We start from the raw sequence: 24,145 nt of genomic DNA on the forward strand, positions 1-24,145 counted from the left end.
ATATATATATATATATATATCCAACCAAAGCTCCTCTTTTCAAGTTTAGCTCCTCCTTATGCAAACCATGTTTTCTATATAAAGCTTATAACGACTTGTCGAGAAGAGAACGAGTACACATTGCAAGGAAATCTCATGCCTCATTGCTTAATAAACCCTGTGCCTTTAACTATATAGCAACGGCAGAGGGAATTACAGGGGACATCAAAAATAGTGGACGAAAATATGAAAATAAAGATGCAAAAAGGTAGCACTCATTGTCTGTCATTCATCTAATCAAGAACTATGATACAGATATACAAGCTCTAAATCTAATGGAAGGGCAGCCCACAAAGCTGCCAAAACTCACCAAGAAAAAAAAACTTCAAAAATCATCAGCTACAATACGTGTACACAATCAAATTTCACACCCTGATCTAGTGATGCAATATATCTTCAAGTCAACTGTAAATCTTCCACTCAGGCCATCCAGAAAGAAGCAAACACCATCTGGACATATGAAGAAAAAGGTATTAGATGTTGGTCCTCCAGAAAACGTCAAATGCAAACAGAACATGAGGTTTTCCCCCTACCTAACACAAACAAGCAATATAAAGTGAATTGGCCCGTCAGCCAGTGACAGCATGATTGTTCAACCACATGAGCAGGGACAATGAATGAACTAAAACTGGTTTGATCATGTCAGGAGTTGCAGACACATTGTTTTGACTTGTATGTATGAACATATTTTCTACGTACTAGGACGCAATTGGCTATAAAATTCAGTGAAGTCAAGCCGAAATAGGAGGAACTTCAAATCAACATGCTGCTGCATGGGTAACTTAGAAATAAAATCCTCAAGCAATGATGAATATTCTTTTGATAGTGCATCTAGATCTTGTCCCATATTCCGAAGAAATTCACCAGCACGTTGTGTGAGGGCCTTCCTACCCTCACTGACCCAGGACCCAGGCTCTGATGTATCATTTAATCTCTTTTTTGTTTTACTCTTGTTTCGAGACGGTACGGAGGATTCCAAGGTTCTGCAGCAAACCATTCAACACATTAGTTTATCAAAACAATTTAAGAAAAACCAGAAAAAGAAAGAAGAAAGGAGGTAGCATTATTTGGTTCACAAATAACAGTAGTCACACAGAAAGAGCAATACCTTGCTTGCAACTCATTAATTCCTTCAGACAATCGATCTGCATGACTTCGGAATTTCAATATAAGATCAAACAAGGCAAAGAGTGAACTGTAAAGGGTTTGGGAACGTTCTCCAAGGAGGGATTTCTCCACAATCGAATGGAGGTATTTTTCATGTGCAGCAAGTAGATCATCAAGGTCCTTGGCCACCTCCATTTCATTCAAAAAGTTGGACCATGACACCTCCAAGACTTCAAACATAATATAGTATTGCAAATTTGAGACAAAATGATTCATCTCATCCCAAAGAACCTGGCATCGCCTCAGAGTTGAGAGCAACTGCAACTTAACTGCATGCTGCAGCTTCATGAAGGAACGCGAAGTGATACAATTTGGTTTCATCGTTTTCCAAGCACCAATAAGAGCATGCTCTACTCGTCGAAGCTTCCACAAGAAATTAAAAATTCTTAAATACTTTGCCATCACAGACTCCGTAAAAACAGTATCTAGAGGAACTCTTGCATCATATTCCAATGAGAACACATCCCAGCCCCTATCACCAATTCCATGTGGCATCATCTTTACCTTTAACCTATCCAATATATCACGATCATCATACTGAGCATTAGATGCTCGGACTGCAGTTTCCAGCAACCCAGCTAGCTGAAAAGAGCTTATAGTGTTAGCAGGTTCAGAAAGCTCTGGTCCGACAATATCCATTAGATACTGAACAAAGTCACCCTGTCCAAGCAGTAAATACCGCTTTATTGCAAGACAGTGCTCTTTGAACTTATACTGGTTGTAAATAACATCCAACAAATGCTTATCAACTCTTTTTGCTGCTCCATCGACCAAAGACTCAAGAGCATCAGTTTCACCATATCCAAGACCCCATCTTCTTGTTGAGGTACCAGCAGCAGCTGCCGCTTCTGTTGCAGCATCAGCCCAACCACGGTCCTCACAACAGACACGAAGGAAATTGATTGACTTGCCAGTCCTCAGAATGCGCTGTGCAAGAGATTGTGAAATAAAAGAAGGAAGCATCCCAGCATGGAGCAGGTAACCTTCCCTCCAAAGAGACTCAGCTTTCACTGGCTGGCCAACGACAAAGAATTCTGCAAAAACATCTTCCAACTCTCCCTCCAAAACCCAACTCCTCACCATCTCAAATAGTGGAGAACACACCCGCCGGAGTAAGCGCCCCATGAACTCGTGCACCAATGGATCACCATGCTGGGCATGCAAATGAATAGCTCCAGCCATTGCCCCACCCCTTAAAACCCTACATTTATCAACCAAAACGGCCATCAACCTCATTTTCACCATTGGCTCTGCAAACCATACAGACAACCTCCTCAGCGAAAGATAATTCCCTGAGCTTGCTGTCTCTGAAACCAAAGGAATTGGATTCATTGACTGTGCTTCAAGCACTGCCAACAACTTATAGTAATCGGAGAGCTCATCTTGTAATGCAGCACAAAAGGCCTGACCAACGGTTCCAACATCTTCAGATGGAAACCCATCCATACTCTCTGAAATATACCCTTTAACCTTCCTAAACAACCACCCCAATTCACAAAGCTTTCGAACCATAAGGCGGATTGCTCTCGGAACCTTAATCACATCTGATAAAACATAGCCATCAGCACCAGAATCAAATTTCACATACTTTCCATCAATGCCTTGACAAGCATACAACACATCTCTCACCAAAACCTCTTCAGAAACTTCATTTTCTTCCTTAATCAAGTTCACAAACTCCCTAAATGCAATTTCCCGAAGATTTTCAGGGTCTTTCAAAACTAACAAAACCCCATTGTTCCAACCCTTTTCCTTATTTCCCTTACCCAACAAAACCCTCGACTCGTTGCCCAATTCACCGTCGTTTAACGCCAAATTGGGCAACAAAACCAAAGAACCCAACTGGGTTTTCACATTTTTTCGATCCTCAGATATAATTTTGAGCAAATAAAGGACTGCCCATTTGTTATTTACACTTCCTGGTCCGGTTTTCGATGCGAATTTAGTATAAAGGTCGGCGAAAGTGAGCGCTTGGGAGGACTTACCTTGAGTGGCGAGGCGGCGCTTGGTGGACTCGGCTATGGCGGCGGCATCTGGAGAAACAGATGGAGTTAATCGACTCGAGATCAACCGAAACGCGTAGCGAAGTGAGCTTTGGAATTGAGGGGAGTTGGGAGTTGGTGGGTGAGATTCAGAGTTGGGGTTTTGGGAGAGCAAGCGAATGACGAGCTCTTTGATCAGATCTGCGACTTTTTGCTGGTCTTCTTCTTCCATTTGTGAGTGAGTGAGAGGGTTTTGAAGGGAAAGAGAGAGAGAAGGGATCTTTCGAGTCCGAGAGTGTTTTGGTGATTGGTGAGAGTGTTGTTGAGTGTGACCGCAGGGTTTTTGATTTTTTTTGTTGGGCGCGGAAATGCGAGATCTTCTTTTTCATATATTTCTGAAAAAATGCACTATTCTTTTTTCTTTTCTTTTTTGGGGGAAAAAAGAAGCACGCTGCACATAGTATTCAAATAATAATAAATAAATAAATGGTTATTTACTGTAGAAGCCTCTGAACTATGGCCCCAGTTGCAATTGGGTCCGTGAACTTTTTTTTTAGGCAATTACATCCTTTAATTAGATAATCAGTTGCAATAAGGTCATGCCGTAACAGAATCTGTCGAGATTGACATGTGAGTGTCACGTGATCTTCTTGTTTGGGATATATTCGACTTTTCATCGTTTTGAACGAAACAAAATCCAATTCAGCTTTGGAGAGAGGGGGAATTAAAACCCATCAAGTTGAAGATGAAAACCTAGATGCTATTTCTACACCAGAAGAAACAAAAAAGAAAAAACTCAAATTCTTCTTCTCAACCACCAAGTACAAGATTTCCTTTCCTTTTTTTTTTTTTAAATTTAATGACCTTCCTTAGAAAATAAGGGTAGAAAAAAAAATTAAAAAAAGGAAAAAGGGGGGCAGTATTGAGATCCATACAGTAATTAGAGGCATAAAGGGGTGGATTGAATGATCATCACCACAAACCACAACGAATTTGAATAAATCGAGGTTGTCCATCATCAGGGGCAGCGATAGGTTGAGATCGAACGACAAAAAAGAGACTCCGAAACAACGACGACATGACGCAATCATCGTCGTCATCAACGACGGAGGATGAGGTGTCGTAGTAGGCCTCATCATTTGGCCCACGGGCTCATGGGCCGATGCGGGCCGACTCGGCCCATCAAAAAAAAGTCCGGCCCAGTTCGTTATGGGCTTTTAGATGGCCTGGCCCACCTTGGGCGGGACTAGGCTTGGGCTTGGGTGTCTAAAGTCCAGCCCGGCCTAATTAAGCCTAAGAAAGTCGGGCCCGGCCCGCCCACAAAAACCCGGCCCGTTAGGCCAGCATACATATATAATTATGTATAAATAAGAGTTTAGGTTTAGGATTATATCACTTAAATCACATATATAATTTGTTTCATTTCATTTACTTTTCTTTACTCATTCCTAGTTTATAATTGGATGATTAGCACATTAATTTATGTCAATTATTAATTCAACAATTATATATATATATATATATATATATATAAGATGAACAACATATCACATCACCAAATATAATCATATCACGAAACATAATCGTACCACCAAATATAATCATGCTTTTCTTGAACACATCACCAAATATTTGCATATTTATTCATACCATCCTTTAAAAAAAATATTTTTTTTCATACTTATTATTTTTTAAAATTATTTCTTAAAACGTATTACGATCTAATTATGTAATAACCTCAAAAATAATACTTGGTTTTATTATTTTTGTGGAAAATTTTATCAGTTGTGTGACTTTATTGGGTGTTTTATGAATTTGGTTTAAAGTGAAAATATTAGAATTAAGTGAGTTTAATCTCAAATTTGGACTAAAATGCCTTTATGATTAAGTTTATGATTTTTTTTTAATGAAGTAGGGCCCGTTTAGGCCCGGCCCAAGCCCATTAAATTTCGGCTGGGCTAGCTCGACCTGGCTCATTGACGAGCCTTAAGTCGTAGTCGTTGTGGCAATCATCGGGTGGGTAGGGTGCACGAGTTTTCGCTGTCGCTGAGCATCGGAGGTGGGTATGGGGAAGGGGAGGTTGGGGAAGATGAGATGGGGGTGCCATTTTATGGGTTTGGTGTTCTTGTTCTAGTTTTTTTTTTTTTTTTGAATTTTTTGTTATTTTATTCTTTAAGATATATTTGTTCTTGTTATTATTATTTTTGTTTTAAATTTACCTTTTCTCTAGCGCAGTAAATAATTCTGGAAGAAGGAGCAGTTCATCCATGTTAACTGAAAGGACGCTTTTACCCCTAATTTTGAAGGACAAATTGACAGATTTGGACGGCATGACGTCCCTAATTGCAACTGTTTGTCCAGTTAAAGGATGTAATTACCTAAAAAAAAAGTTCACGAACCCAATTGCAAATGGGGACCAAATTCAGGGAGGTGTAGAGTAAATCATCCTTATCCAAATGATACATGAGGAAATAATAAACAAAAGGCACTGCTACTGCACCACATAAACAGATTCAAGCAAACATGTTCCAAAAAACTGCACGATATATATTCATATGAAGTGTATCAATGCAATAACAGTGTACTAAAAAATTAACATAACTGTTTATGCATCATAAGTTCATCTCATTAAAACATACATAAGCTAAAATCTATGAATAATTTCTATACATAAGCTAAAGTCTTCGAAAGCAACATATTAGTTTTCTTCGAGAAAACTAAACTCACGAAAGCAAAGACAACCAACTCATTACATAATGAGTTGTTGCAACTTATTCCGACTTAGAAAGAGTCAAAAGAAAGTTAACACATGAAATATAACTCGCACAACTACTATATTTATCCATTTTTGATACACAAATTTTATGATCTCTTGAGGAAACTTTGGAACCACTGCATCGAGTCTTTTGGGTATCTTTTCAGTCCATTGGCATAATCAACATAGTTGATACCAAACCGAACAGTGTATCCAGAATTCCATTCAAAGTTGTCTAGAAATGACCATGCAAAGTATCCCTGCACATTAGCACCCTCCCTGCAAACACACACACCAAAAAAAAAAAAAAAGGAACGTATTCGGGTCAATGTAGTGATTAAATAAGTGAAATGTACGAAGACTAGACCATTCGTTAACAAAAACATACTTAATTGCTGCTTGGAGGTAACAAAGGTGGTGATAGTAGTAGTAACTTCTATCGGGATCCTTAAGGGCTATTTGAAGTGGTACTTTGTTATTATTGAACTCATCCACTCCTGCAATATCATATACATGCATTTTTTTTAATCTAAAAAAGAAATGTGCATTCAGTTTTAAATTTAGAGTTTACAACACTAAAATGTATTTTACACTATTATACATATGCATTAAACATTGATGATACAATTAATTAATATTTAAAAGTATTAATTACCATTCTCAGTAATGTACATAATTGGATTATTATACTTTTCCTTTGTGTAGAGTATAACATCGTAAAGTCCTTTTGGGTAAATATATAACCAGTCTGAAGCAGCCTGCAATCTCATTTGAAGATTAGCGAGAATTTCAAGAGTTATATATGTATGTGGAAAACAAAATATATGTATAGGTATTAATTTTCAAAATACCAATAGCTTATGCTAATAATTTTTTACGTACCTTTGGACCAATAGGAACCCCATTAAACTCAGCTGCCACAATATATATGAATATGAATATTAAGATCTAATTATTCTAATAACTTCATTAATTACTTGAAGTTTTCAATTTGTACTTACTTGTAACATTAACATAAGCATCAGTCAAGTAGCTTGGAGGCGTAGGTATTTTATAATCCGCAGGGTAAGCGCTTGCATATCTTGCAGAATAGTAATTTATTCCAATAAAATCATATGACCCTTTCAGCAACTTGGATTCTTCATCTGTGAATTTTGGTAATCGTTTTCCAACAAGAGATCGCATGCTATGTGGATAGTCACCACTTATCAATGGGTCCATAAACCTATGGAAATATGAAAATTCCAAGCGTGAACTTATAGTATTGTATAAAGTAATGCTATCTAGCTAGTCAATGTTATAATTCACAAATAAAGCATTGAAATGAGTTTATATATAAATGAATAATACACTTGCCATCCAAACATAAAATCCAAAGCTCGAAATGCAGCATCTATATCATGCTTTGCCTTAGAAGTGGGCACAAACCAGTAAGTATTCACTGTTATTCCTATCACACCTTTTTGAAATGCCTACATAAGAAAATTGAATATGTTTGTTGGTTTAGAATGAGATAAAATAAATAAATAAATCTTTGTTTGTCTACATATCCAAACAATTCTCTTTTTTATTGTTACCTAGTAATATGCAGACCAAAAAAAAAGAATAATAATAATAATAATAATAATAATTCGTCGGACCTGATATTTATCCCTGTATAATTTTACAGCGGCAACATGAGCAAGGAGTTGGTGGTGTGTCACCAAATATGGTTCAATACCCGAATTTCCACCAAGGCATGTTTGGTCGTACCAATAAGAGCATCGGCCTGGTGCGTGGACCCCAATTGCATAACCATGGTTACTCACAGTATATGGCTCATTAGCTGTCACCCAATATAGTACTCGATCACCAAATTCCTTATAACAAAGTTCTACATATGCTCTATAGTCATCGCTGTGTATACACATTTTCAAAATGTATTTATTAAATATAGTATTATTTATTTATTTAAATTATCAATAATATCTAGTGCCTGAAATTTGTTCACTTACACAATAAGAGGGCTTAAGAAACCACCATATTTCTCCTGTAAGGCTTGGGGAAGATCCCAGTGAAAGAGTGTAACATATGGTTTCATACCTTCATATAGTAAAAGAAAATTAAAATTAAAATTAATTTCTGTTTTATGAGTGCACGTACTACATTAATCTAATGGGGACGATATATGAGATTGCCAGTCGTATCACCTTTCTTTAGGATTTCATTGATGAGATTATTGTAGTATTCGATTCCTTTCGGGTTAGGTTGACCAGTTCCGTCTGATAATAATTAAAAACAACAAGCAAATATAAGCCAATACTTACCCATAAATATAAATAACATAAAATAAAACATGCTAAAATATGGTGATGCGTATGATCAACTTACTTGGTATCACTCTGGACCATGAGATAGAGAACCTGTACACTTCCATTGACATATTCTTTATAATCTCCACATCCTCCTACAGTGACACAATATATATATAAATACTTATAAGATAGAAGCTAAAAACTAAGGATTCAATTTAAAATTCAGTATGTACACTTCAACTACAGAAAGCCAAGAGAATGAAATATATGATTGTAGAACCTTATAGCGATGATATTCATCAATAGCGACATCTCCATTACTTTGATCTGCGATCTTTTCTACAATTAACCAAAGATAATTTTAACTTTTAGATCATAAAGTTCGAGGAAATCATATCATGTAAACTTCGTGTGCAGACTAATCATGCATACCACATGACCACTAGTAACTAAAAATAATACAAAGTAATCTAGATATTCAAATAGCTAGCAACCTTCTTCTTGTTGTAACTTCTCACTTCTTCTCAATCTATGTGTCATTCCTCTTACACTTTAAATATTGTCTTTAATACACTAAAAATGCCTCCATATTTACCCTTATTAGATGTAATAGCCTTCTTCAATTCTTTATAACTTTCGAACTATCTAGTGGAGTTGTCTCCATTTTGTTGGATGAGGTTTCAAGTTCGACATATATTTTTGGACAATTTAATACCTAAGTCGTCGTTATGGTGGCGTAACTCTGCTGATGCATTATCCCATTGTAAAATGTACACTCTCCACTTTAATTTCTTAAGAACCAAAAATAATAATTTCCATTTTGTCGTTGAAAGAAAATATTCATGCTCTGAACATTCTTTTAAGGTGTACAGATTTTTTTGTATGTGCCCTTGACGTACTAGATTAGGTACGTAATGTATTCCAAGGCCTTACAAAAAAGTTCATAATTTTGTTAATTAGTAAATTCGCATATAATACACATACTGTATATGTATATATATATATATATGTATATATATATATATATATATATATATATATATATATATATACTCTAGTTGATTGATTGGTTGACAGACCTGGATGGTTGTGGGTGAAGGAATCCCATATGCTTGGTCCTCTACCATCTTCGTTTGCAGCACCTTCTACCTGAAATGTGCATACGTATCATGTATATGTATATGTATAAGAGGATATACCGAATGAAGATGTCAGCATTCATACATGGATGTTAATTATCTGACATTGAAATTAGATTAAACCTAAGTAATAACTTAATTAAAACAACTTAAAGAGTAATTAATTAAGCCATAGAAGGGAGATGATGACCTGGTAAGATGATGTAGCAGCGCCAAATATGAAATCTGGTACAAGAGAATCAAAATTGGTCCTGTTCAGATTTGGGCAATCAATGCGTAGAGAGGGTTTTTCCCAATGCAGGATTTGGTATTTGCCAATGCAAAGCCAAAGAGAAGCACCACACATAAGAGCAAAGAGCGTAATTGCATTGACATAACCAAGTCTTACAAGTGGAGAGGGCTTTTGGTGCTCTTCCTGCATGGAGTTTATGTACAGCCTAGAGGCTACACGTGAGAATAAGTTATAACATGTTAACAACGTTTTTTTCTTTCTTTTGTAAACGCATGCGGGAAATCTAAAATAGTTTACGATAAATTAGTACATTCACAATCTATTTAAAGTTAATTAAATTAGTTCATTCACAATCTATTTAAACAAAAGATGCTTGCCAAAAACATGCAATGGTGTGATTAGCAGCTAAGCAGGGATCGACTCAGAATTTTAAAATAGAGTGGGCTAAATTTACCTTGCGTACAAACATACTAAGTCCATCTATAGTGCTAGATAACTCAAACCCAAAATTTCCCCCTCTAAAATAGAACAATTCATGTATATCTCAAACTCAAATCATTTTCAAAAATTTTTTTTATGTTAATTTTACAATATTAAACAAAAATTTATTACAATATTAAAGCTGAGGAATGGGGTGTGGTTTTAATTTAAACAAAAATTTGACCGCGAAGTGTAGTTTTTTAATGTTAATTATTTTTGTATGTGAAGATTTTTTATTTTTTATATTTGAAGATTTTTTTTTTTGTCTTTTTGTTTTTTTTTGTTTTTTGTTTTTGGATAGGAATTTATTTGAAGAGTTGAATGTTAATAAAGTTGGGGAAGTGTGATGGAATATAGGGTGGCTCCACCAAGGCAATGCACTAACTGTGTTAGCTGGGGTCCATTCACATCGGTTGATTTGAAATTGGGGGAGTGAACCGTCAAGTTGGGTAAGATGCATGCGTGGTTGTGGAAGTGAACGATTTTGGTCAAAAGGTAAGGAAATTCTATTTGAACAAAAATTTTAAGATCTTTACAATTACGTAAAGTATTGGGAAATGAGTATTTTTTGGACTCTGATTTTTTTTCCTTAAATAAATTAAAAATCTGAAAATTTGGAGATGAATAAATAATTCTAGGATTTGGGCTCTGTTGATTACACAAAGAACATTCCTTACAAAACCAGTTTGGCTGAGGATTCTTTGAGGTATGAGAAGGTGAAGAAGGCTTTGGGGGGTTAATGGGTTGTTGGTTTTTGAGGAATGCAGTGATTTGGTGGGGGATATTTTGCATGAAGATGTGATGAAGAGTGTGAAATACATGGTGGAATATTTGATGAAGAATTACAAGGTCTTGTTGTACCATGGGAAGTTTGATTTGAGAGATGGTGCAGTTTCCATTGAGGCAAAAAAGATGGAGCGTGAGAGATGGAAAATAAGATACAACAAAAAATGAGAGAGAGAGGAAATGAGGTAATAATTAAAATGATATTTTAGGAATATTAGTGGGTGGAAAAATAGGATTGTGTTTTTTAAATTTATATGGTGGGTGGGAAGATAAGGTGAATGAAAAAAAAAAGATAGATAAGTGGAAATAGCAGCACTCATAGCGAATTGGGCTCCCAATTGTATGTGAAAGTCCATTAAAATGTGGAGACAATAAAAGTAAAGGTATATAAAATATCAATCCCGATCTCTTGGACCACAAGAGTCCAAGAAATTGTGGTTACCCACCGTTGGATATTAATCTAATAGTTTAAAAAAGTTTCTTAAAAGGAGTGCAAGAGTGAGTGAACCTTTGAATTTACATCCAACGGTGAGTGACCACAAATCTTTTGGACCCATGTAGTCCAAGAGATCGGGACTGTATAAAATATTTAATCATAAACGATTTTGAACCCCTTGAATATTTGAAGGAAAGCAAATTTCTAAAAGAATTGTCTCTCTATTTGCAAACAAAAATTCTTTACTTACGCAAATGACCCACTGATGTAGTAGTTTGGAGCAATTGCTCTTTCAATAAAGGAGAAAAACTTACTTACAAGGGGAATAATACTACTATGCCTACAGAAAAGTGTTATCACGAGTGTCATTGAGTCATTGGCCGGGGATAGCGAAATAATGCTATCCTCATTTCATGGAAGTTTTTCTCCCAGGAAAGGTCTTGGATTCAAGTCCTAACATTCGTGTGTGAGTTTAGTATATTATCATCCATCTCAATAAAAAAAGATCCATTAAATATGAGGACAAGAAAAGTAAAGATACAGAAACGATTTTGAGCTCCTTGAATATTCAAAGGAAATAAAAATTCTAAGAGAATTGTCTCTATTTGCAAAAAAAATACTTTACTTACTGCATTTGTATCTCGTGTTTGTAGTGTCAGCCATAAACTTGACGCTAGCTATAGACAGTCCCCGCTGTCGGAATTTTGGTATCAATAGCGGCAAATCACTCAAGAGATTAATATGCAAAGATGATAAGAGAAAGAAAATTTTGGAATTTGAACTCAGATCAGAGGTCTGCTCCAGAGAGAAGTCCAGACTTGTTTTCCTTCTTTTTTCAGTGGATTCATTTGGAGAGTAGCCCTCTCTCTTAAAGTATCCATTGGAATCTTAATAATTACGTACGTACATGGAAACTATTTTCTAGAATCTTTAGTAAGTGGCCCTCGTTGACCATCTTACCAAACAAAGGAAAGGCTAACAATAGAGCGACACAAAATTCCACCCTCGTAGCCTATATAAAACTTTGCTTCTTAAAGTTTCTAACAAGGACAGCTCGAGCTGGTTTATATTCAGACTGGTTGGTTTACTTCACGGCGGTAGCAGTTCATCGAAAAAACCTTCATGTCAAGAAAAGTTAGACCTGCCCTGGCCACAATTTCTATATAGATTTGATGGATTAGATGGATCATAGATGAAAAAGATGCAAACTTATTCTTTAGGGGAGCCCATTTGGGTTGAATTCAAAGTACATAATGATGCGTGAAGGAGTGAACAAAGGAATAAACGAAGCATTATTGTTGTGCAAATTAGTCTCTCTGTTGTTTGGTAAGATGATGAACAAGTGGGCCAATTATTAAGATTCCAATATACTTAAGAACATTGCTTCTCCAGATCGTCTATGTAGCCAAATTCCAATCCAACTACCTAACAATACTTTTTGAAACTACCTGTTTTAAACCACTACCATTCATGCCCCCACCAAGAGATCAAAGCCACCAACCCCAATATCAATACCCCACCAACAATATTGTATATAACATGAAATGGGGAAACACAGAGTGAATAAAGAGATTCATAAAAGTGGGTTTTCTTTTTAAATGATTTAAGTTTTCAACCAAATCTGTTTGGGTTTCTGGAGCAGGTAGCACGAATCAAATAGAGAGAATAATGAGAGACTGAGAGGGAATAAAGAGAACAAATTGAGTTTTCCCTTTGTTTGTTTTTGTGCAACTTTTTTCATTACCAGTTTGTGTGGACCTGCAATAATGATTGGAGGAAATGGGGAGAAAGCAGAGGTCGGAGGTGGTTGGGCAGTGGGGAGAGGAGGAGAGGAGGAGAGTGAGTTTTACTTTTTATTTTTTTGAGAATCAAGATTTCATTATAAAAAAACTCAAGAAGAGAGTACATCTGTAGAAAGAGATAAGAGCAACCATGTAGGTGCTTCCTTAATCCAAGAAACAAAATCATTACAACTGATTGCAAGTTGAGCCAAGGTATGTCACTTTAGGAATTGTGCATTTATCCGCATTTGAAAGAATTTTGAACATCCATTAAATTTAATGGGTAAAAGCAAGTCATATCACATGTTATTTTTTCTCCATAAACCGCAGAATCTAAAGCTTACTGAACATCTTTCTATACCATATGGTGGAACCAAGTAGAGCAATGCCGGACACCTATTCGCCTTCTCCCTTGTTTTTTTTTGGTTTCTATCCTAAGAGATTCTTTAATAATAATAATAATAAAAATAAAAATTCTTAATTCCATAAATTCCATTTTTTTAATATTCAATTTATAGATCCATGAAAGGCCATTCCAAATTTCTTCATAAAATATTATCTAATTCTGTATCTAGGTTTCACCACTAGTGTTTCAGTCGCTAGATCAAGGACACTTCATAAAATAAAGGGGCAAAGCCATTTTTTATCAACGGACTCACCACAACCTGATACTCAACCAAAATTAGTTTGGTTCAAATACCTAATCTTCCTGAAAAACTCACACTTTCTTTCATCAACTATACTCTGATACTCAACTCAATGGAGGTTTGTTCTTTCATATTGAAGAACTCATAAATATGGGTAACAATTGTGCCAATGCTTCTCTATGGTTGAAGAAAAATTGTTCTTTGAATTTGTTGTAAATTCTGCTATAAAAAAAAACAATTTCTTGTAAATAAACAAAGCAACAAAGAGTGAAACAAAAAAGAGAGGAAAAAATTAGGGAAAGCTGGAAATAGTATGTTACGAGAGGGAAATAAGAAACAAAATCCAGTGTTGATGCCGCTTGGTGAACAATGTTGGATTACTTGGTTGTTTAAGATTTTTCCAAATGCATATAAATGTACAATATTTTAAAGTAGAGACTCGATTTTGTTTAGAAGAAGAATAAAATTTTTACCCAAAAAAGAAGACGGAAAATTGGCGCTGTGTATTTTGTGAGGAAAAAAATATATATGTGACGTGGCTTGCTTTTACCCATTAGATTTAATGAATGTTCAAGATTCTATCAAATGAGGGTAAATACACAGTCCCTAAGTGTAGAGGCTTGGGATCCCCTTATTACAGCTCCTTAGGGACCATTGACAGAAAGCTACTCTTAATTGTTAAAGATCTCATTTTTTAATAGTTAATTGTTTTTTTTGGCACACATGACATACATTTTAGCAAAGCAATGGATCCCATTTTTTGTCACGTCAGTATTTTTAACAAATTATATGACAAACTTGAAGGTAAAGCATAAAGTAATACACAAAACATCGTTCATAGAGTCAATACAGTTATTTTCATAGAAAGATGTTCCATTACTTAGGCATCCCTAAGCCATCAAACTTCACAAAGAAATTTTACAATTGACTTAACCGATTTAAGTTCTAGTATATTTCTTCATAAATTAAAGTTATTGGCCATATATAATACACCAGGAAACAATTCAAGAAAATTGGACTACGCTAGTAATGGTAAGGTCATCTCCAGCCATGGTCATAGGCCTTATGTAACCCTCAAAATATGTAAAATTCATTTCCAGCCATGGTCATAGGCCTTATGTAACCCTCAAAATATGTAAAATTCATTTCCAGCCATGGTCATAGGTCTTATGTAACCCTCAAAATATGTAACCCTTAAAGGTGCGTTGATGTCAATTAGCCGTTATTTTTTTTTTCATTTAATATTTTTAATGTATTTAAATTCGTTTTTATTTAAAAAATATATATATATATATATAATGGGTTTTGAAATGCATCAATTTTTTCAAAATAGCCGTTGTAGGCTTCTTCTTTATTTTTTTTAAATAAAAAAAGTTTTAAAAACCTCAAATATGTCTATAAATACCTCCAAATTTCTTCAAAAAATTCACACTCATTTCTTACAAATTTTATCACATTCTCTACTTATTCACAACTTTCCACACTCATTTCTCTAAAGAACCTAAATAGTACTTTAATTAATTTGAACAATACATAGTAATTGAATGTATGAGTGTTGTATCATAATTTTTCTCAAAATAATAAAACATGTAGAACCTTAAAATATAGCCCTACATGGCTGGAGATGAAATTTTTTAGCCCTATGCTATTTTTAAAAATAATAATATTTTAGAGGCCTAAATTGTAACCTTACATTTGCCCTATAGCCCATGACTAGAGATGACCTAAAAAGAGCATATTAGTGCATATCAAATTCAAAAAAAGAATCTAAATAAACATATAAATAAATAAACAACCATCGACGATTACTGCAATCGTAAAAGAGTAGATCCAATTCGAAAACTTTCTTGCATATAACATATAAGATAAAATCAAAAAACAATTTTTTTTATTTGACCCAAAATCCAACGGCAAGAAGATGAAAAATCAAAATCAAAGACATGAAGGAAAAAAAAAATACCGACAAAGAGCGCTGGTGCAGTGGTAGTGGTTGGGCGGCAGGAAGTTCTGATGCGTAGAGAGACCCAAGTGTGGTTATTAGGTACAAAGGGAAGACAACAGAGAAGAAGAAGAAGAAGAAGTCAGCGACAAAGGGCACTGAGCGTGCATTGAGCAACTGAGAGTTTAGATTTGGGCCTTAGACTAATTACGTTGTGAAACGAACTTAAAATTAACTGAGTATACCTTATGATCTAAATACATCCTAATATTTAAATCAAAATGTAAAATTAATTAAGTACCTCCTATTTAACTATCAAAAATACACCTTAATACACTCTATCACACAATACCGAATACTTTTGAGAGCTGGCTGTGAATCAAACTTGTCCGCATTAATGTGGTTTGGAGAATATAATTTTAAAAGTTGTCAATTCTATAGGCGATTAATACGTATTAGTGGTCTTCATAGAATAATAGATTTTCTTTCTGGGGCATTTTATTTTGTTGTCTTTGGGGAATGATAAATGAGATCCTTACATTCGGAATTATTTCCTAATTTTTCCCTTGGTATGCCAATGAATTGCTGGGCTTACAATGCAGAAACATCATTATGATTCGTCCATTGGTGGTTGCCTTGCCTTGATGCATTACACTGCAGTTGTCCTGAAGATGTGGTCAAGCTAACAGCTGCCGATTTAGTTGATGTATTTCCTCATTCAATGAGGAGTACCAAAAGCCAGGCGTCCCATCTGTTGTGCTTGAGATGAATTTAACTTTATTTTGTTCTTGCCTTGTGAATTGCTAATTGATCCGAGGGATTGATTTTATTAGAATTGAATATGGTGAGTAAATTACATTTGTTATACAATTTAATATTTCTTTTTTTTTTTATTATTTTATATTAGGGTAAGTTAGTAATTCAATAAATAGTTTGATAATAGAGTATACTCAGTTAATTTTAGGGTTCGTTTAATATCACCCAAATTTTATTGCAGCATAAAATTCAAATGAAATTTAAGTGTCACGATTATGCAAATTGGTAGGGAAGTGCATTAAAAATTTTAAATTTATTTTAGAATTAAAAAAGATAATGGGTAGTTGTGTTCCATAAAAATAGGATCCATTATCTGCCTTTTCTTTTTCTTTTAATTTTTTTAAATATGAAAAAGTGTGAATTTACCATATTATCCTCATTTAATTAATAATTTGAATTCTTAATGTTTGCATTAACCAAGGGCATTTTCTGGTATTTTGAATGTTTCACCATTCTCTGCCTTTTGCTTTATATATATAGATAGATAGATATAACATTCATGTAAAATTATTAAAGGAACATTAGTTTTTTTTGGAAAGGAATATTGCCCTTTTAACTGAGCAGACATATTTTTTTTCTTCTAATAAGAACCTTTTTCTTTTTTATTATTTGGTTGAGGGAATGAACATGTCATTACCAAATAAAGATTACAAAAAGCCCAAAACAAAATGAAAGAAAGAAAAACAAGAGCTCATCAAAAAAAGAAGGAATTTTTGTGGACATGTTACCTTCAGTTTCAATATGTCACCTTAAAGAAAAATTTAAGAGAAATGCCACCTTAATTTTTCAAAATCCATGATTTGTCATCTGACTTTAACACCATCCAATTTCCATATTAAAAATGAAAAAATTATTATAAATTTTTTTTTATACATGGTAGAGAGAGAGAATAGGGGGGAGGAGGTATCATGTGTGATGTGTTTTGGGGCGGGTGGGTTTAGGATGGGGGAAAAAGGGAGAGAGATGTCTCTTTTTTCTCTATTCTTTTTCTTGAAAATAGAAAGACTAAAATACCTTTAAAATGTGTTTTGGGGGGCATGTCATTACCAAATAAAGATTACAAAAAGGCCCAATACAAAATCAGAGAAAGAAAAACAAGAGCACAACATAATAAATAAATTAAAAGTGAAATTCAAAACAAAGCCCTCTCTCCTCCCCACCCACCTAGCCAACCCCATCACGACCTTAACCACCCCTGCCCTAATGCGCTCCCTGCCACCCCTTCCCCTAACTTTAGTATTGGGCAAATGAGAAGGGACACCGGATAATTTATTTAATATTTAATTAATTGCACAAACCCTCTTTTCATTTTTAATATTGCTTTTCTTCTTTTTTGGGGTTTTCATTGTTTGATTCACACATGTATGTTTATAGATACGAATGCACAAGTTGTGTCTCTGTCTCCTAAGATCTTACTGGAATTAGACCGGTACATATGCGAGATCTGTAACCAAGGATTTTAGAGCGATTAGAACTTTCAGATGCATATGAGAAGGCACAAGGTGCCATGAAAATTACTAAAGACCGAAATTGGTCAAGATCATGTCATCAAGAAGAGGTGTTTGGGTGCCTGGAACCCAGCTATCTGCACCATGACCTATGCCACGCCCTAGCAATCTTGTTGGGATTAAGATGCACTTCATGAAGGAAGTTGAGGTTCCACCCGAAACTAATTGGCAATAGGGAAAGTAGCCTAACACCTTATAAGCCCTTCAAAGGTTTGTTAGTTTTCCAATGTGAGATATTTTCACCTTCACATTCCCACATGCCCCGCACATGTGGTAAATTTTCAAGTCTACCAGGTGGACAACATAAATTGGGTGACGTGGAGCACATGTGGCCATTAGGTTTTCACATGAAGGCAAACCTAGCCCTAATACCATGAAAGAAGTTAAGGTTCCACTCTAAACCCAACTGGCAATGGAGGGAGTAGCCTAACTACTTATAAATCCAGGCTAGATCCCTTAACCTTTCAATGTGGGACAAACACTCTCAATACACGTACTCCCACATCACCTAATATGTATCCTTTATGTTTTCTCAAAGGATGAGCTAGGTCCCTTAACTTTCCCAGAGAGCTCTAGTGCTCGAGATGTGAAGAAGCGATCAATCGATAAGGCCCAACAATCGATCGCATTGGTGACTTACTCATCTGCATGTTTTGGTCCAAACATGTGTTTTTAGACAAGTTCTTGGTAGTATGACTAGGATTGAATTTCCTATTCCTTGTAACATTGTACTAAAGTCTTTTAGCCTATAAATATGCATTTTAGTGCTAGGGTTTCTCTTACGAGTGAAAGAGAGAAAACAATGGCATTAAATTGGGTTTGAGGAGAGTAAGAAAAAAGAGAGCTAGGGTTTGTGAGAAAGCAAAATGGATTATTTCATACTAGTGAATTTCTCTGGTAGATCACCAAGAGGACATAGACACAACGTCGAGCCTTTATAAATTTCTCATGTTCTTTATGTGTGTGTTTACTTTGCAGTTGTTATGTCCTTTATTCTTGTGTGGCTTGTGTGTGTGGTAGTTGCGTAGTTTATCAACGACGAGATCTCTGAGTGTTTTCGCATAACAAGTGGTATTAGAGCCGTGGTTGCGGTGGACATTAATTTATGCCCAAGTGCTCTTACAACTTTAAAAGCGGCAGTATGTTGACGATGACATGCGACATGAAAACGTGAGGAGAAAGCTCCCATACGAAGACACCACAAGCAACGAGTGTCAAAATTGAGTTGAAGTTGTTCACCGGCAAGGAGAACTTCATACTTTGGCAAATGAGAATGAAGTACGTCCTTGAGCAACATGGTCTCAGCGTAGTTTTGGCATTTAACGAAAAGAAGCCAGAAACGATGACTGAAGCAGAGTAAGCAGACCTGGATGAGCTTGCTAAGAGGTCCATCAAAAGGTATCTCACAGACGGCGTGCTGTGTAATACGATGAAAAACACTGCGAAATATATATGGGAGAAAATCGAAGAGATGTTTGCAATGTTTTCTTAAAGGATGAGCATCTTACTCTACGTATAAAGAAGGGAGCAAACATGATGGAGCATCTTAGCACCTTTAATAGGTGTATTGCAAACTTGCAAATGATGGATGAGGTTTATAAGTAGGAAGATAAGGTCATGATGTTGTTGACATCCTTGCCTCCGTCTTATAAACACTTCCGTACAATGCTCATGTTTGGCAAGGGAACTTTGAAGTTTGAAGACGTGGGGCAAGACGTCCTAGCGCATCACAAGATGGTTCAATGTTTGGGAGAATGCTTTCAAAATGAAGGTCTTGTGGCAAAAGCCGGAAAGAGTGATCGATCAAGCAAGCGTGAAAGCAAGAAAAGCAACAAGGGAAGATTAAAATCTAGGGTAAAAGACGGTTGCTTTGAGTATGGGTCATAAGATTATTTGAAGACGTATTGCCCTACATGGTAATAGAAAAGAAACAAAGGGAATAAGTTGAATGACTCAATCGGGGTCACAGAAGATAGCAACAATGAGCTTTTACTTGTTGATAGCATTGTTAATACTGATGTACTTGCTATTTATTCTAGGGTTTCATCTTTGACAGGATTTTGGATTTTGGGTGCTCATATCATATGTGTTCAAAAAAATATTGGTTTGACACGTATGAGAATAGGGGGACTACTTAATATGTAGAGTCGAAGGAACGGGTACTATCTAGGAGAAGATGTATGACGTTATTATTAGGACATTGGGTATGGTTAGGTACATACCAAAGTTGAAGAAGAATCTCATCTCACTTAGTACTTTTGACAAGAATGGCTACTCCTACAAGGCCATGGGTGGGAATCTCATAATCTCAAAGGGTTCACTTGTGATTATAAAGGGGGAGATTAAACTTAACTACATGTATCGACTATGTGGTACAACGGTGACTGGTGGAGCAATTATATCTTCTAAGAATGACTTAGAGGATGAGACTCAACTTTGGCATTTGAGGCTAGGGCATATAAGTGAGCAAACAATGTAAAAGTTGAGAAAACGAAAGTTTTTGAAGGGAGTGAACAGTTGCAAACTTGAGTTCTTCAAGTATTGTACCATGGGCAAGTAGTCGAAGGTGATATTCAAGTAGCAAGACGAAGAGAATAGGAGCACGGGAATGATTGATTATATTTTCTCAGATGTGTGGGGGCCAGCACTGGTCAAATCATTAGGTGGATAATTTTTCTATAAAGGTATGGATCTACGTTATGAAAAAAGTGGAAGATGGAGGTAGAGAACCTTACATGAAGGAAGAGAAAGATCCTAAGGAGTGACAACGGGGGTGAATATAAAGATATCAAATTCCTTAAGTTTTGTAAGAATGAGGGTATCAAGAAGCATTTCACTGTGAAGAAGAAGCCCCAACAAAATGGAGCCGCAGAGAAGATGAACTAAACTTCTATGGAGTGTGAGAGCTGCATAAGGATTTATGCAAACTTGTGAGAGACATTTTGGGGGGAGGTTGTTAAGCACGCTTCATATTTGGTTTACCGCTCACCATTAAGATATCTTGATTTCAAGTGTGCAGAAGAGGTATGATCTAATAAATTAGTTGATTTTACTAATCTTATAGTTTTTGGATGCAGTGCCTATACTCTCATACGTAGTGATGAGAAAACCAAGTTGAAACCAAAGTATCTTGAATGCATATTCCTCGGCTTTAACAGTGGTGTAAATGATTTCAAGTTGGGATCCAGTAAACCGAAAGAGAATACTCAGCAAGGATGTAGGATGAGAATACTATACCTATGAATAATATCAAGAAATCTGAGGCAGTGGAGGATATTATTGGAATAAAAACAACCGTCAATATTTCACCAAGAAGAGTGCTCTGGAAGATTTCATAAGTGCAGCTAATTGAATATGTCCATAAGGTGGTGGAGTCTGACATTGAGGTGGAGGATTTTAGGCAAGAACAACAAACTCAAGAAGAAGAAGAAGAAAAAAAAAAAAAAAAAGGGATCCAACCATGTTCAAGAAGTAATTGAGAGTACGAAGTGGGAAAGTTGGATGAGTGCTATGATGGATGAGATGGAATTTCTACATCGGAATTTTGTTTGGTAGTTGGTTCCTAAACCCAAAGATCAGAAGGTGATTGGCTATAAATGAGTGTTTAGGAAGAAGGAATGTATACATGAGACAAAGTCTACTAGATTCAAAGCTCGTTTAATGGCCAATGGATACCTACAAAAAGAGGGAGTTGATTATGATGAGATTTTCTCCCCGATTGTGAAGCATACTTCTATACAGTTATTGCTCTTCATAGTGGCATAATGGGACATGAAGGTGGAGCAAATGGACGTGAAGACGACGTTCTTCCATGGAGACTTAGAAGAAGACAACTACATGAGTTAACCTCAAGGGTTCGTTGAAGCAAGTAAGGAAATCTAGTTTGTAGGTTGAAGAAGTCATTGTATGGGCTAAAGCAATCTCCAAGGTTGTGGTACAAGTGTTTTGACAGCTATATGCTATGAATTGGGTACAGAAGATATGAATCGAATTGTTGTGTATACACTTATGTGTTCAAGGATGAGAAGATCATCATCTTGCTACTGTATGTGGATGATATGCTAATTGCGTGTCAAGACATGTCAAAGGTCAAAGAGTTGAAGACTTTGCTTGGGAGGGAGTTTGACATGATCTTGGTCCTGCACGAAAGATCCAATGAATGGGGATAATGAGAGACCGAGAAGTGGGTAAATTATGGATGTCACAAGATAAGTACATTATTAAAATACATAATGTTGGAGTGCAAACATGTGTTTACTCCTTTGACGGAGCACTTTAAATTCAGTTCCTAAGAGTGTCTTTCTAGTGATAAAGAGAAAGATGAGATGAGTAAAATTCCATATGCAAGCGTGGTAGGGTATCTCATATACGCTATGGTTTGCACACGCCCAGACTTACCTCAAGCGATTAGTATGGTTTCCAGGTAAATGGAGAATCTGGGAAAACAACATTGGAATGCGGTGACATGGATTCTCCGGTACTTGAAGAGCACCAAGAAGTTTAGGATCTTCTTGTAAAGGCAACAAGGAAATGCATGTGTCGGGTTATGCATGAGACTTAGACAGGAGGAGATCTACTACTGGGTATGTTTTCACTTATGGTGGAGGAATGACTAGTTAGAGAGTGGTACTACAATCAATTTGTGCCTTGTTTACTACCAAAGCGGGGTATATGGTGCTAACGAAGGCTTCTAAGGAAGAAATATGGCTGTGTAGATTGGCGAATAAGTTTGGTATAAACCAAGACTTGGTGATGATTATGAGTGACACTCAAAGGGCCATATGTTTAGTCAAGAACTAAGTGTTTCATGGGAGGTCTAAGCATATAAAGGTAAGATACCACTGGATAAAGGATTGGTTAAATGAAAGAGTCACTGTGATTGAGAAGCTTCATATAGAGGAGAATGTTTTGGATTGCTTGACAAAGCAAGTTATAGCTGATGTATTCAGGCATTGTTTGAGCTTACTCAATCTTGTTGCAACTAGAGCTATTGGGGATTACTTGAACGGTTTCCAAGAGGTTGAAGATGTTGTAGGGTTCAATTATTTTCACAAGGTGTTTAAGGTTCGCCAAGGTAGAGATTGTTGGAGTTCTAGCTCACCTTAAGGATACAAAGGAATAAGGAAGAAGTACTCCAAAGTTGAAACAATCGATCACCAATCATGGGCGATCGATCACTTTTGCATAGAGAGCTCCAGTGCATGAGGCGTGAATAAACAATTGATCGTTCAATCCATCGGTGATTTGTTTCTCAGTGTGTTTTTTGACAAGTCCTTGGCTTTTTTTTGACTAGGATTGAATTTCTGATTCCTTTTAACATTGTACTAAAGTCCTATGATCTATAAATATGCATTTTTAATGCTATGGTTTTCTCTAATGAGTGCAAGAGGGAAAACAAGGGCATCAAATTGGGTTTGAGCTAAGGTGAGATAAAAGGGAGCTATGGTTTGTGAGAGAACAAAAGAGGTTCTTCACTGTAACCGAAGGGGTTCTTTTATACTAGTGAATTTCTCGGATGGATCACCAAGAGAATGTAGGCACAACATTGAGCCTCTATAAATTTCTCATATTCTTTGTATTTGTGTTTACTTTCGATTGTTGTGTACTTTATTCTTGCATAGCTTGTGTGTGCGGTAGTTGCATAGTCCATCAACAAGAAGGTCTTGGAGTGTTTTCGCACAACATTTCTTTCTCTATTGTGTTTATATTGTTTCACACTTGTTATTTTGTGGAGATCAAGGACCCAATTTCTTAACATAAAATCCCTGATTTAGCAACCAAAAGCACATGTACTCAAACATGCAATATTACAGATCCATCGTGCAACAGGATAAAGGACATATTCATATTGAAAGCTAAAGCTAAATAGAAATAAAACAACCTAAAGATAAAATAAACTAAAGCAAACTCTTAAAAGAGTTCATGAAAATTATTAAACTTAAATAAACTATATTAGCATTGACATTAAGACATACACAATTATGCAAGCAACATTAGTTTTCTTTTGAAGAAAAATATTGTCCTTTTAATAGAGCAAACATTTTCTCAAATAAGCACCGGAACATTTTCTTTTGAATTTTTAATAAATTCATGGAAAAATGACACACTAATATCTTGTTCTAAGTTCATTTTAACATAAAAAAA

General features: G+C 35.8%; 2 protein-coding genes across 3 annotated transcripts; both read right to left on the reverse strand.

Moving 5' to 3' along the window:
• LOC18771714 (gamma-tubulin complex component 3) lies at nt 227–3,791 on the reverse strand. Its single transcript, XM_007203705.2, has 3 exons — nt 1,148–3,791; nt 573–1,022; nt 227–489 (listed from the first exon to the last, which is right to left on the reverse strand). Exons 1-2 carry the CDS (start codon nt 3,418–3,420, stop codon nt 731–733), a joined length of 2,565 nt encoding a protein of 854 aa, XP_007203767.2. The 5' UTR covers nt 3,421–3,791; the 3' UTR covers nt 227–489; nt 573–730.
• Nucleotides 5,769–12,183, reverse strand: LOC18770798 (beta-glucosidase 12). 2 transcript variants are annotated; one of them, XM_020568340.1, is made up of 14 exons: nt 11,940–12,183; nt 9,567–9,820; nt 9,317–9,386; nt 8,518–8,576; nt 8,314–8,389; nt 8,133–8,204; nt 7,938–8,025; nt 7,584–7,839; nt 7,294–7,415; nt 6,945–7,168; nt 6,826–6,857; nt 6,599–6,701; nt 6,332–6,440; nt 5,769–6,222 (listed from the first exon to the last, which is right to left on the reverse strand). In XM_020568340.1, exons 1-14 carry the CDS (start codon nt 11,971–11,973, stop codon nt 6,051–6,053), a joined length of 1,671 nt encoding a protein of 556 aa, XP_020423929.1. In that variant the 5' UTR covers nt 11,974–12,183; the 3' UTR covers nt 5,769–6,050. The 2 variants fall into 2 exon arrangements, with proteins under 2 accessions (XP_020423929.1, XP_007204571.1); XM_007204509.2 differs by having other exon boundaries at nt 7,300–7,415; nt 11,940–12,182.

The sequence above is a fragment of the Prunus persica genome, chromosome G7 (assembly GCF_000346465.2).
Source record: "Prunus persica cultivar Lovell chromosome G7, Prunus_persica_NCBIv2, whole genome shotgun sequence".
Taxonomy (NCBI): domain Eukaryota; kingdom Viridiplantae; phylum Streptophyta; class Magnoliopsida; order Rosales; family Rosaceae; genus Prunus; species Prunus persica.